Source organism: Euwallacea fornicatus, chromosome 21, assembly GCF_040115645.1.
Source record: "Euwallacea fornicatus isolate EFF26 chromosome 21, ASM4011564v1, whole genome shotgun sequence".
Taxonomy (NCBI): domain Eukaryota; kingdom Metazoa; phylum Arthropoda; class Insecta; order Coleoptera; family Curculionidae; genus Euwallacea; species Euwallacea fornicatus.
In genome coordinates, this window is record NC_089561.1 from 337,552 (window position 1) to 352,138 (window position 14,587).

At 45.0% G+C, this 14,587-nt stretch overlaps 1 protein-coding gene and 1 long non-coding RNA gene across 5 annotated transcripts in view; one reads left to right on the top strand and one right to left on the bottom strand.

The window, feature by feature from the left end:
- bs (blistered) overlaps positions 1 to 14,587 on the bottom strand; it is a 29,772-nt gene that overhangs the window by 9,386 nt on the left and 5,799 nt on the right. For all 4 annotated transcript variants that reach the window (XR_010733212.1, XM_066294489.1, XM_066294488.1 and 1 more), the window contains exon 2: positions 12,535 to 12,786. Coding sequence is in view for 3 of the 4 variants with exons in the window: in XM_066294489.1 (XP_066150586.1) it covers positions 12,535 to 12,786 (252 nt within the window). In the remaining variant the exon portion in view is untranslated. The remainder of the gene's footprint in view (positions 1 to 12,534; positions 12,787 to 14,587) is intronic.
- LOC136345863 (uncharacterized) lies at positions 1,713 to 6,162 on the top strand. The gene is made up of 2 exons (XR_010733214.1): positions 1,713 to 2,474; positions 5,090 to 6,162. It is a non-coding gene; the product is annotated as an uncharacterized lncRNA (long non-coding RNA).

Sequence of the window (14,587 nt, forward strand, 5' to 3'; positions counted from 1 at the left end):
ACAAAGTGAGCCTGAGAACGTGACCCGGTGCCGAAGAGTTCGACGAAACGGGTTCCGAAAATATTCCCGAGACAAAATATTAATTTCGGCACGATGAAAAAATTTTCCGTTCCGTGAGAATCTGCCAATTATTATTGATTTTGACAGGGCACATAGATGGACAAGACTGCGCGGATAACTGTAAGAGCGTCCCGTCTCGAGGGGGAAAAAGTCCGATTTTTAATTAAAACTGCTCAGAAATTTGTCTCGAGATCAGGCACTAACAAGCACCAACTCCATGTGGGACAATTGTTATCATCATCTCGGCACAGTTATTCAAGGAAATCGTCATCGTTGAAGCGCCCATGGGCCGTTTCGTCGATTTCGCGATAGCAGGTAGTACCCACACGCCCATAACCGTTCCCATATGGTTTTATCAGGTCCGAAAATCGGAAAAAGGCGATCATATGTCGTGTGCGCCCACGCAACGTAAGAGTTGCTCCCAAAGACATAACGCATGAATATAATAAGTCAATATTTTTACCCGATAACAATATAATGGCCATTGTTCGGGTAATTGTCGTCTCGAAGGCCATTCGTTAAGTCCTGCGAGTCGGTAGCAGAAGAAAGACCCAGATTAGGATCGGTCTCGCAATAATATCCAGATGCGCCCATGATATGGGCCACTAAAGATTGTAACATCCGATTTTATCTGCTGCTTATTGAACATAATTGAACCTGTGTTCTCGGAGCGATAAAAATGTCCATCTTTGTTACTGCATTTGCTGCTGCTGCTGCTGCTGCTGTCGTTACTGCTGCGCCGTGCGAGCCCAGCGAGTCCCGTCTCGAATGGTTAATTTAGGCTAATTGCGGACGGTTCTCGTACCGATTTTTGCGAAATGGAAATTCACCGGGCCGTTTTCGGACCCGTCCGAGACCGTCTCCGGGTCCGAAACGTTGCGGTCCGCGTCCGAATTTCGACGAGAACGTCCCGGAATCGGCCCAGAGGCGGACTCGCAGATTCGCCCCCATGCCGCGCCGTCCCGATCGCCGAGTGCGCATCGAGGGAACGCGCGTCCCGCATCGCGCGTCTTCCGCCCCTTCGACGAGATGGGAGGTGGAGGGCTGCGCTTCGCGACTCGTACGTTGCGAGAGGGAAGCGGTTCGGCGCTCGCTCCGAACTGGTGCGAGTGCGAACGCACGGGACCGAATGGCGAGTCCTCTTTTTTTGGACCGACCGTACGCCTCACTTTTTGAACGTTCAAAAAGGAAAAAGGAAAGCGGCACGAGACGAGGACGTTGATCGTTTTTTGAGTTCGGCGAAAGTGCAGAAATCGGGAGCAATCATCGGTCGAATTGTGAAGCGAGTGCTCTTCACTCTTTGCCAAGCGGAACGAGGACGGGGAGGCGGCTCGGACCAAATCTCGATTGCCACGAAGCGGCAAATGCGAAGTGTGATTTTCGGAAATCTTTCCGAATCTCCGAGACTTTTCGCACGATTTGAGCTTCGCGCAAGCGCGGAAGCCGCAACAACTTTTCGCCCTTCGAACGCTTGGCGACGAGCAAATTCGCGAGGATCGCGGCGAACGTTTCGCTGGACGCGCAGCGCGGTCGTGAAATTTGCAGACGTGACGGGTGCTCTCGGGTAAAGTGACACAATTAAATTGAACACGAAAAATGGAACTTATTAAGGTTTTACTATGTTACCTTGTGACGTGGTCACTCGTGTAACGTATCGTCGGTTCGAAACCAAAATCGACCAAAATCAACCTTAGTGTTAACGAAAACTTCCACCACTTCGCGGAGAACGAACACTCCGTCATACTTACCTAACGGTTTCTAAAAAATTAGGATGTGGACACTTACCTGAAACAAAAGAAAAATCAATTAGACAATAAATTAACAACAAGAAAAAAACAGTTTTTAGGCCCTTCGAAGACGAAAGATCGAGGCAGCTTTCAGGCAGACACGTAAGCGGGCGACAGACCTACTCTCGTAGGGCAACTTCCGATAAGAGGACCCTGGGCATTTGCCCCGTTTTTTATCGGGTACCATCTAATTTTCGAACCATCTGAATTTCATCCCGACAAAAACATGGCATCGGTGGTACCCTAGCTATCGCGATTCCTACAATTCTCCCAGCTAAAACGGACATTCCCCGGCTTGCGCTCTTAATTTATGCGAAGGTTGGTGGTACCCACCGAAAGCATGGAACCCTTGAGCATTCTTTCGGTGGCAAGATGAAGCGCGTGCCGCCACGTGATTTTTTGCGCGGTGGTACCAAAGGGGCCCCGCGGCTCGCAAAGCCCGGTAGCCCCAACAATAGCCTCGCCATTTACGGCACCAGCACCATGTAAGGCGGTGCGAGGCGGGTACCACCGATCGCAGCGCCACCGACCACAAACGCGGCCCAGAGGTACCATTCGGCGCAGTGCAGTTCCTAAGTTTGTTTTGCGTGTCTTGGTGACGGGTACCACGGAAGACTGCGGCAAATGGTGAGTTCTTTTTTGCGTTAGTGGTGAATTTGATTTATTTATTTTTTTTTTGTCGCCGTAAACAATTGTCATCTCGAAGCGAAGTAATTTTAAGCTTCGCGCGAGTTTATCCGAGGGAAAATTTCCGCCCGAGTGGAAAACCACGACGGAAATTTCGGATTTTTTTTCAGATAAATTTAGCCAGGGTTTCGTTAAATTGGAATTTGGACGTTTTGCATGCGGTTTCAGTGGTCATTTTGGCGATTTAAAAGTTGAACTTTATTGAATCAAACGCACCGAGAGTGTCTTCGAAATGTACGAAAAAACCGCCCCTAAGTGAAATTCCTCTCACTTCGGCGAATTGATTTTGATCGAAAACGAGTTTCGTTTGCGTCTCCGCCACTTTCACAACTTTTCGAAGTTCCCTTAAGAGCAATTCGCGGTTCAAATTCGCTTAGGTACGAAGTTGCACGACTCCTTCGTAACTTCAATAAAACAAACATCCTCAAACTCCCATTATTTTATTTTTCTCAAAAGAAATCTCGATTCTCCTTCATTATCTTGAAGCAGTTTCTTTCATCGACCAATCCTCTCCTATTCTAATATAAGATGGGTAAACAATCCGAGTGCTTCTCTCTGTTTAATTAACTGCCATCAAACATCCTCCTTTAAATCCAACAATCCGCAATTCCCATGGAGGAGAATGTACCATCTGCCACCCGTCAACCCCGAAAAACTCTTCAAATCGACATTTTCTTCCATGGATTTCAGTACCACCGCGGCCGGGTGCTGCGGCGCTTGACCTCGTATCCGCACATCTGGTCTAGGAAATCCCGGTTTTCGCCCTCTTGTTCTCGCCCAATGGGGATGAACTTCGCAGGGGGGGTGGCTGATGGCGGAAGGAAGCCCTGGGGAACGGTCGCAGCCCCCTGGGGATGAGGGGGGCACGTGCAGGGGGACGAAACGCGAACAGGTGCGAGCGGCCTGTCCCCCCCGGGCCCCCGTTGGCCGCGAAGAAGTCGGTCACATCGAGAACGCCGATGTTGTCGAAAAGCGTCTCCGGAGCGGCTAGAGCTGCGGGTCAAAGAGATCGTCATGGGTGATTAGGAATGTGGGGTATGTGCATAATAGATAATGGGCCCATTACGCACGCTTTATGTTTTCAAATTTGGAAATTTTTCATTCGGAATTATTCGCGCTCGTCCTCGCACCTCTGATGGTTTGCGACGCGTCCAGGCTGGACAGGAGACGGACGAAAATCCTTGATACGTCAACTGTCAACGTCAAAGGCGGCTGACAACGTCGAACGTCGGGAAAGAAAATTTATCTCTGCGACGAGTTCGTCATTTCGAAATCTAATATTTTCATTTGGAAAAACTCAACCAGGCCTTATCCGCCAATTTGTGCGCTTAAAATTCAGCAAATATTAATGGCTTGTCATGTCACTATCCGTTATCTGTCAGCCGCGTTGGATTGCTGAAATGCCACTGTCGGAGCCTCCCCGTGCCGAGGCCAGAGATGGAGAAAGGAAGAAAAAGAAAAATGTCTTCTTTTGTTCGTAAACCGACAGGGGCCATTTTGAATAACTCACTCTCGTGCGGCCATTTTGAAACGTTACAAAAACGTTTTTTTTTTCGGATTACGGCTGCGTTTTGAGCGTCAGCACGGGCTTGCGGCACGTCGTTGCAAAGGAAATTCAAAGCTTTTTCGAGTATCGTTCAAAGCAGCGTTTGCGCTGCCAGAGTCGCATTAAATGAATCCATTATCTATCTAAGGGGAGCCGAAATGTTTATTGAGGGATTTAACGGGGGAATTTTGGATTTTATCTATTGAAACAAAACGTATAATACGAGACTGGAGTCGAACTTAAAATCTAAGTTACTTCGGCACACAAACTAGAGCGACATTTTTCATGACTTACGTGCAAATGCGTACTCTTTTGCAATTGTATACGTCCGATCCGATTCGAGTATTTCGCCAGAAGCGATAAAAAGGAACTTTCAAACAAACTTGCCTTAATGGGCCAATAAGATGCGAGAAAACAATAAATTACAAAGTGGCGCCAGACTCGCTTTATGGCTTAAGTTTTGTTTGTTTAAAAATGACATTGCGCGTCGATTGCTCGAAAAACGGGGCAGCGCGTACCAGCGACAGCAAAACGCATTTTTCAATTTAATTTAGAGCCACCCCGTAGCTTTTCACAACGTCAATTCGCGAACGAACACATTTGCGCAATATTTTCATAACATTGTTATTATCAAAGATTGTTGTTTTCCCTCCTTCGAATCCCACTCTAATTCAATGCAAAACACGATATTACGTCTCATTCAAGCCCGCGGTGGGCGAATTCCTAATTACCCACAAATTGAGAAATCCTTCAAGAGTAGAGATGTTAAGCACACATTGTATCATTGGAAACGCCAGGCGGGTAATTAAGTACTGGACAACTAGCGGAGTCTCACCCGGTACAAGCCGATAAAACCCTCCATTAGTCGGTGGGCGTAACTTCGGCAAATTGAATTAAAAAAAATCCTTCGTCATTGAAATATTAATTACTTCCATTAATATTTATGTAATCCTTAAATGCTCGATGTAATTAACGATTTTATAATTTCGCTTTTTTGCTTTGGTTTCAGCTACGAGAGAGAGAGAGAGAGAGGGAGGGAGAAAAAGAGAGAGAAAGAGACGGAGAGACAAAGCACCAGACGTTTAATGGAGAAGGAGCTGGAGAGAACGAAAATATTTCTACTTGTTCTCACTGATTCAAGTCCCTGTTAATTATTATTATTGTTTAAAGATTTTACGTATACGTTACCGTAAGATAATTGTAGGTTAAGGTCTGAGGGGTAAATTGAGGATTAAATTCGTGAGTAATTCGATCGAAAATTGAGAATTTCTTCGCCAAATTTATCCTCAGCGTAAGTCGTAATTGTGAAATTGGCGCTTGCGGCGCCATTTAGAATTAATGGAAACGAACAACTACTTTCCTTGTTTAGTGTTACGTGAAATATATTAAGCGTTTCAATATTTTTCATGCACGGAAACAGTGCACACCCTATATAAGTTTGCTTTGTCGCGGGGAGGTCCCTTGGACGTATCTGGTGTTCGAAAACTGAGTCCGAATCGAGGGATTCTTCGTCAATTTCATAACAGACTTTTGGCAGAACGAATCTGTGCCAAAATTTCATTGAAGTTCTTGTCACTTTTTGAGCATTTTCACGGCCAAATTTCACGTAATTTCGCGAAAATTTCCGCAATTTCGCGAAAATTTCCGCAACTTCCTGCGGAATCCCGACGACACCCGAACAGGCGTAACCTGAAAATTTTGTGAAATCTCACTGCGCCTGTCTCTGAAGCGTTTTCACGGAATTGCTGATGAAAACGTGTAAATTTCATGAAGAAATCTTGATTTATTTCGCGGCTTTCAACTCGCTACCGCCCGAACTCGAGGCTTATGATAAGCTCGGTACGAGCTTTTCCATTGACGAACTTCACTGAAATTTTGATTGACGTCTGACACAACTTTGGAATGAAATTCCGACGATCTCTTCGGGACTTTCCGTCAAATTTGTGGGAACGCTTCGGAGAAGCGTAAAACGTAAATAAAATTTACAGAACTGCTGTAAAATGGCTTTAATTGTTTTGTTAACTCTTCGAGGTTTTACTGTGTGTTTGTAAATAAGGCCGTAAATATACGTCTGATTTGGAAGATTATTTTTATTTATTTTTTCCTAACGATTCCTCCGTTACGAGCCGTTGTGGCTCGAGCCGAATTTGCAGTGCCGCGAAACTCCGACTTTGTTAAAAAAAAAATTAAAAAAAAAAAAAAATCTCGAGCACGAACTCGTGATTGGTTTCGCTCTCGGCTGACGCACGCGTCCCACGGTCCGGTCGTTCGGCCGAGCGTGGCCGTAGAACGCCGACCTTATCTCGCTTTAACGAGTATAAATTAATCTTATCCTCGGTCCCCTCTAGTTTAACTATATCAAAATGCGCATATTTACTGTCATTAGATCGTGAGAATTCCCTGTTTCGGATGCGTGACATAATTGAAAATATCTTTGAAGCAATATGATAATCGGGTGGTTGCATTATGCGACGAAGACTCGTCGTTCGGACGATAAAATTGCAAAAGCTTTACATTTAAAACATGTTTATTATCACATTCGGGGAACATGTCATTCTAAGCTCCTGCACGAACATATAAATATACATTTTATTTATTTATTTAATCATAATACAAAAATGAATGGACGCCAAACACTTTCTCTTAACTAAAAAAAAAAATGTTGTTTTTGGTTTTCCCTATACAGTTACAGTATTAACAAAAATAACAAACTAAAATAAATAACAAATATAAATATTGTCACCGAAAACATGCTTTATATTATAGAAATTGTTTATGTACACAATGGTTTTAAGGCACGTTCACATTGTGATTTCGTTGCTCAAAAAAACACTACAAAATTGCCTATTATACATGAAACTAACCGTGACATTTTTCATTTTCCAATGGACTAAAACTAGAAACGTATTTACAAGAAAATAAACCATTTCGAACCACTAAAGTTACTCTAAAGCAGACTAGAGGATCATCATGTCGCAACATTTAAAGCTCTTCGCGTTTTAATAAAACCGAGATATTGCAACGAATCAATATAGTAGTAGAAGCATACTAGTTCATATACCATTCAAAATGGCACCGTTCAAAATGGCAACCCGAAATGGGCGATTAAGTAATATTCACAAATATATTTTAATCCAGTTTAAGGATCTTCTATCGAGCGATAGAGGACTTATGGGAATCTCGTTTTGTGCAGATTAAATTCGACTGCGAAAACTTTGGAATTTTGAAAAACGGTCCGAGTGCGGCGCTTTTCAAAATTTCCCGAGGGAGCGAAAGATGTTGAGAAATCTGAATCGATCAAACAGATAATTTCATGTTGCCGAAAAAGCTCCATGAAGGATAATTTGACTGTTACGGTCCTGCGCTTACTCAAAAAAACTAAAAATGATTTGGGTGTAAGTTTTCGTGTGTGCCCTGTTAGCTGCCATCTTTCGAAGCTTTTTTCGATCCATCGACTAAGCACGAGCATATTCTTACCTTTATCATATTTCCTCCTTTCTACACTGAAAAACCTCGGTTTCGTGCCCGAAAAAACGAATGTGCAAAACGACCTGATAAACCTGCGTGACGGAAAAAAATCAGCAAACCTTCTGGTTTTAACGTTTCAACGTAATTTACTTCTATGAGAATCTGCAAAAGACAACGATAAATCCTGCAACAAAGCACAATAAAGCTCGACTTTATTAGGTGTAGAAGAATTCCTCATTGTCACCTAATTACATATGGAACGTCATAAAATTCTCTATAAGTAAACAGTTATGACTGCCATATCCGCGGGTATGACTTTTTACATCTGAAACGCGAGTAGTCAGTATCGAAATTCAGGGAATCGAACATGGAGATGTGCTTTTGTCTCGTTTTGCCTTGAGGCAGGTGAGACAATGTTTTGATTAGCTCAAATGCACAATATCGCCAGAAAAACAGGTACGCGGCCGACGACACACAATAGCGTAAATTGAAGGGAGTTTGTTTTCGAGAGGCGTCGCTAGATGGAGCACCTCCACTAACACCATCTAACGTCGCGAACTCGCAGTATTTTTTTTTTTTTTTAATCGATTTCCCATAGTTTCGTTCGAGGAAAGTCGGTCCCTCCCCGGCATTTTTCCCGTTAATTATAAAATTTCCAATTAAAAACTAGACCGCTCTAGTAGGAGATTAATTTTTTTTTTCGGGGCTCCGTTTGTCCCATTAGATGCGTATCATGGTTTCGATTATGTTAATTACTTGCATATTTTTCGTCCGTTGCTTAATAACATATGTAAATTGTGATATGCCGCCTGATAAAACCTCGATATATGATACATTACGCGTCCGTGAAGATGGCAGATAAGTCGAAACGTATCCTTAGGACGTCCAGGACGGGATTTAATTCTACGGGGCTTCGATCAAAACACATAAGAAACGTTCTTCTGACGTGCGAACCATCGGCGATAGGATTACCGAAAACGGCGGAGAGATCGGAGGATTCGGGGGGGGGACTCGAAAATGGCGAAAACTCGATTTTGATTTCCTTCTTTCTCTCGCTTTTCCTCCAGCTGATCAAGATGCAAATGATCAAAGCAAAGCAAATATTACGCGAAGCATAAACAAATATAATAGGCATTGACCCTGATTCTGGCGGCAAGGATATTGCGAGTTTAAACGGCCGCTGCCCACGCCGAAGAAACCACGTAGGAAGACCGTAGGATACATTTCAGTTACCTTATGACTTCATTTGTCATTTTTAATGCCCATAAATGGAGATCGTTCGGGGAAGTGCCAACACACGGAAAAATTGCCTAAAATGGCCGCAAAACTTCAGCGTCCACAAAAAAAAAATGTTCAATTAAAGAAAGGAATCCCTCGTCAAGTTTTTAGCGCATATTGACAAGAAGCACGGAGCTTCCTGACGAATATATATATATGATTTTGCTTTTTCATGCGAAAACGAACCAGAAAGCATCCTGCAGGCAAAAAGTCTTGTAACTGTAGATTTGTTATCAGGTTGATTTGCACAAATTCTATCCTCGCCGAGTGAATGCCCTTTAACGCCCCAATAAATCAATTATATACCTCAACTTTCCCGCATCTACCATATAAGGGCGTCTTCCTTTTATTCTCGAATCCAGTATGGAAGCAACATTTAGAACTACACACATTTTCATGCAAAACCTATAGCTACAAGCGAACAGCTGCTGCCGCATACGCACTATCGTTTTTGTAAACAACGTAAACTGTGGAAAATAGGTGACATTTCGAATCGAAGTCAGGTCTTAGTCCGCTTAAAAGTACCATATAATATCAAGAGAGATCATGCAACCGAAGGTGAGGCCATTTTTTCCACTCTGAAACTGTGAGGAAAGACGCACCTTTCCGTCCCCTATCGATGGCAATCCGTTCGGTCACCTCGGTCGGTTTCGTTCCCCGAACCGAAAAACGGCAACCGTGCGACGTTCTTTTGTCCGTGACGGCTCTAGACGGGCGGATGACAAGGGCGACCCCCTCGACCTGTCAAATCCGGCGCCCCGTTGCCAGACTTCGATCTTTTGCCAATGCGAGTTCTTGAAAAATCATCTGACAATTTCCAGGGCAGCTAAATGTTTTTCCACGTCAATTAGTGCTTAGTAATAATTTCAGCCGAGCCATCGTTTCTCATTTTTAATCAGTTATTAGTCCCCGTCATTTCGGCACATAATATTCATATTTCCCTCGCAAATGCGCAATTAATATGTTCGGTCGGTAATTACCTGTTTAATATTGGATGCTGGTTTCGAAACCGGCCATTAGACAAATACTGTGCCATTATGTTCCCTTATTAAGTGGCCCCGCGGTCTAAAGTCTTATGCAAATGTGCGCGGGTAGCACGCATTGCTTATTCAGATCCGTATCGCGCACGAAAGGCTCATTGACATTACTTCCTTTTCGCGCAAGCGGAAATAGGCGAACGGATCGATGCTAATCGGACGCTTATCAAAGCACATACGTCTGATTTGGGCCCCGAAATCGGCCTTAACGGAACTCCGGGGAAAAGGCAGGCGGAGAGACGCGAAAAAAGCGGTCGGGACGAAAACGCTGAGCAGTAAGGAAAATTTCCCCCCCACTCTTTTCTTGGTTTTTTTGTTTTTTTGTTTTTTTTTTTCATTTTTGGCAATTAATTGGCGAGGTGCAAAACGAGACATTCCCAAGGCCTGGGACTGAAAATTGAGCCAACTGCATCGACTTTTTTTTGCACGTTAAAGGACTTGTTAAAACCGCATGTAAACTCCCAATTAAACGCAATCATCCGTGAAATCTTACAAATAAGACAACGTAATTTGGCCGCGCAATGAGTCACCGAACAAGGTGTCGACGACTTCGCCTGGCGGCCGTACCGTACGGCCTTAATTGCTCGTGAGAACGCCGGGGCAACCCCCGAAAAAATTCCGCAAGCGCAAAAAACCACATCGGCGATTTTCCGATTTCCAAATGCGACGGGCGATGAGAAACTAAATAAATCTCACGTCTTCGAAATGCGTGAGGTCCGTGCTCCTTTGAATTATTCACGAAATGTCGGTCAGTGTGGATTTTTTTCCGAACACAATATACAGAGGAGGTATGCGGCCTTTTTGCGCCTCCGAGATGTCTAGATAACCGCGCAAACATTACGTTCGTATATTAACGCGTTATGACAACAACACACTAATCGATGGGCATGCGAACCCTTTCTTCGCATGGGAGCATCCATCAAAGCGTCGCGCCAGCGGGCAAACGGCCATAGCTACAGGAGTCCGATGGCGGGTACTGAGCGGGGAATCAATCAAATTTGTAAGTCGAATAATGAGACATTTTCAGACCACAATTAAGGAAAAACGGCACGGTGAAAAATCGGTATATTATTGACAGCGAACCAGGCTTCTTGAGTGATTATCTTAATTGCCATCAACGCGGTTAATTATTCAGATTTAATGCGAAAATTATCGAAGAGGTTTGCGTAAAGCCCAAACGGTCCGAGGAGCCGCTTTAAGGCGAAATAAACTGGACGTCGATTACGTAGGAGCTCTTTGAACACCCCCGAAGTTCCCTCCCTATCGAGAGTTGACGTTGCCGTGACATCGACAGTGGGTCGAGGCGGAAAATTTCGCCACGGACGCGGACCTTTCCAGTTTCCGACCGTGCGGCTGCAACTGGAATTTGAATTTTCATTTCAATCGGGAAACTGCCGAATCCTTCGGCGTTTCCTTTAGGAAAATCAACCCTTCTCCCGCGCACCGCCGAAGCCGGGCGTGCGCCCGGCGGCAGGATCGACGGGCGAAGAAACTTCTGCACCGGCGGGGAGCAAGGGGGGGGACGAGATGCGGACTTCGGAGGAGACGGGGAGGAAATTTTTTGGAGATTTCCATCGTTCGCCAAGTTTTTCGTCCGGTCGCAGTTCGTTCGCGTCGAATTTTGAATTTCTCCGAGTCTTCCTCAGTTTTCCCATGGATTTTCGAGCGCTTCTGCGCGCCTCAGCTCGCGGTTTACCGACGCTCTCAGCCACCACCTCGACAGCGACTCATCTTAAGTGATTTTATTTATGCAAACCACTTTTAATTAAGCTCGGCAAGCTCCGCTTTAATATCAATTATTAATATCTCTATATGCAATTATTCACGGTTTTAATTGTACAAGTAATAATTACTTGTATGTCCCGCTAGGCGTAAAGTAAACACGAAAAAAATCCTTATTAATTTCATCGAACCGATCTGGTAAATGATTAGCGCTTATTAATAGAGCCGTTTCTGCATCTCTGTAAGATTATTTAGAGGTTCCCACGCAATATGTGCTCTCGCCGGCTGGTAGCCATCATCGAGTGCTCTTCATCTGAGCCACATTAGAGGCACTATAACGGTGGAGGCCTATTAAGTGCAGAAATCGATGTTTGAACTAGACAAATCGTTTACGTAATATGGGAGGTCTCTATTATTGGACGGAAACACTCGATTTCAAGGAGTCTTCATGGGCCCGGAGCGGGAAGTGCCTGCTGCAGCTTTGACTTTTGCCATTGGATGCGAACGTGTCACACACTTCTCCTTAACAGTTCCGACCGTTAAGGAGACCACCTCGAGGGAGTGACGTTGACCCGACTTTTTTTTAACTTCCGAGGTGCCCAAATTTGATTACCACAATCGGGGACTCGGGCGGGCGCATGGAGCCTTATGGAAAGCTCGTCCGAACAGTCGACACGACTGCTCCAGAGCCATCTAACTACGATGCGCGAGCGACGAAAAATGCTCATCGCTGCGGGTGCGAGTGCATATGCGAGTGCGGATGTTGAGGGTGGCCGTAGCCCTGGTGGGGCGGCGGCAGGGGGCTGGGGCACGCTTGCGAGTAGCCTCCGTGCTGAGGCGACCCCCCCAACGTCAGATGGCTCTGTTCTAAGTGGGAATAATGGCCTTGACTAGCTAGCGAGTGCGAGTGCGAGTGCGGATGCGGCGAGCCGTACACCATTTGTCTTACTTTGGAGTCCTCGTCGGAGATGTTGTACGTCAGTTCCGTTTCCTCGAAACCAGTGGCGGACATCCGCTGGTCCCCTCCGGCCGAGCCCACCGGGGGATCTGGAGAGTTCAGACAAGTCTGGATCAGCGCCTTGCCCGCCTCCGAGGTGATCATGGGTTGCAGCTTGCGAGTGGCGAAGGTGTACACGTGGCCCGTTTCCGAGGCCACCAGTAGCATCACTTGAGTGCCAGTTAACGTTGACAGTTCGTACGCCTGAAAAGAATAAATAAGAACTCGCCTTAATGAGTGTTACATTCGAAGCCTAATTGCGCGTACGTGCGTTAATACCAAAACGAAAAAACTCCCCATAGAAAGTAAATGTTGACAGTGACGTTTGACACATGAGACAGGTTAAAAAGTTGGCACATACCCAACGAAATTTGACATTTACTCAACATCAACTTCGTTCATTGAGCAAACGTCACCGTCACAAAGAAAATAACATCTGCTCCGCATGACGAAACGGTATTTTTCCTAAGTCCGACTAACACACACACATGAATATACCATTTCATGAATCATCAACTTCTTCTAACAATAACCGTGATTAGGGCTCGTTATGCAATCGAGCGCTTCGATGATATCTCGATTGTGTAATTGTACCTTTACAAAGGTATCGTACTTGCCACGTTTTAACGTCTTGTTGGAGCGTTAAATTTGTTATTAATTCCCGGCAGCTTTCACGAACGACGTGGGCTTTATTACGTTTCAGTGGGATGGCTCGCGGTTCGGACTTCGGCGATCTGCCACATTGACACACTTGACCAAAAATTGCCACACGCGAAAATGTCGCACGGCCGGAAGCGGCCGATCGGTCTTAGAGCGGGGTCGGAGCTCGAAGAATTTCCGCATCTGACGACGACGGAACTTCCGGATCGGGGCCGAAATCGCTCGGGGGTGGCGGATGTCCGGGCAGCGGTTCGACGGGGCAAGGGGGGGGAGGAAGGCCGCGCCGCCGACGAAGGCTCTCCGGACGGCTTCGCGGACGCACGAAGGCGTCTTTAAGAGCCGTTTTCAAGGAGTTCGACTGTAGAAAAAATCCAAAAGCTTGTTCATAAATCTACGTATTAGTTATCTTGCGGTGTCAACCATCCGATTATAGTAAAACATTACGGGTCAATAAAAAGGTCGATTAGCTCTCTATTAGGCTCGGTATGTGCGTATGGTCGTGGTACAAAAAAAAAATGAGGAAATGCTTCTAAATGGACACCTGAACCGGGCATTTGCGAACAACTGCCATTTTCAACAGTCATAAAAACGTTCCCGAGTAAAGACCGATAGTAAACAATAATTTATCCGGTTAATTTGTCAATAAGTCAACAAATCTGCGTGTAACACGACTGAATCGGCGGGCACTTATTAAATAACCTCTCGATATGGTAAGTGCGCCCATACAACATTTCTTTGGGTCTCTCCTCCTTTTGGGTCTTCCTTAAACAAAACGGCGGCCTTAACCTTGCCTTGTGCTGTTAGTTAAAGATCTGCATCTAAATTGGCAAACGGCACGATGGAAAAACTAAAGCAAACAAACAGGACTGAAGAAGATATTAAAGGCGAACGGGAGATAATTGAACCGACACACTATACCGAGTGTTAAACAAGTAATAGATCACAAATTAAATGCACATATAAAGGAGCGTAATTAATGCAACGAGCTTATTGGTTAAATAAAATTAACGATTAAATGGCCGCGCTCATAATTCATTCAGTAATGACGACGGTTCTCACACATTTTTGTGCGGCCTATTGAACACTCGTCTTGATTTACCAGGAAGTCGCTGATGATTGCTCTATTTAATTCTCATCGCATTGAAGATTGTCCATAAACGTCTTCGATTTGTATTCTGCTGGTCCCGTGATGAGAACCGAAGAACGATTCGTTCCGCCACTCGAAATGTTCTCTGTGTGTTAAAATCACGGCGCATCTATTTTAGATCGGTCCGAAGCTGTTTTCGATTTCATCCGTTGCACACGTTCCATTCTAAATTTGGTATATACACATATAAAGTGGCCA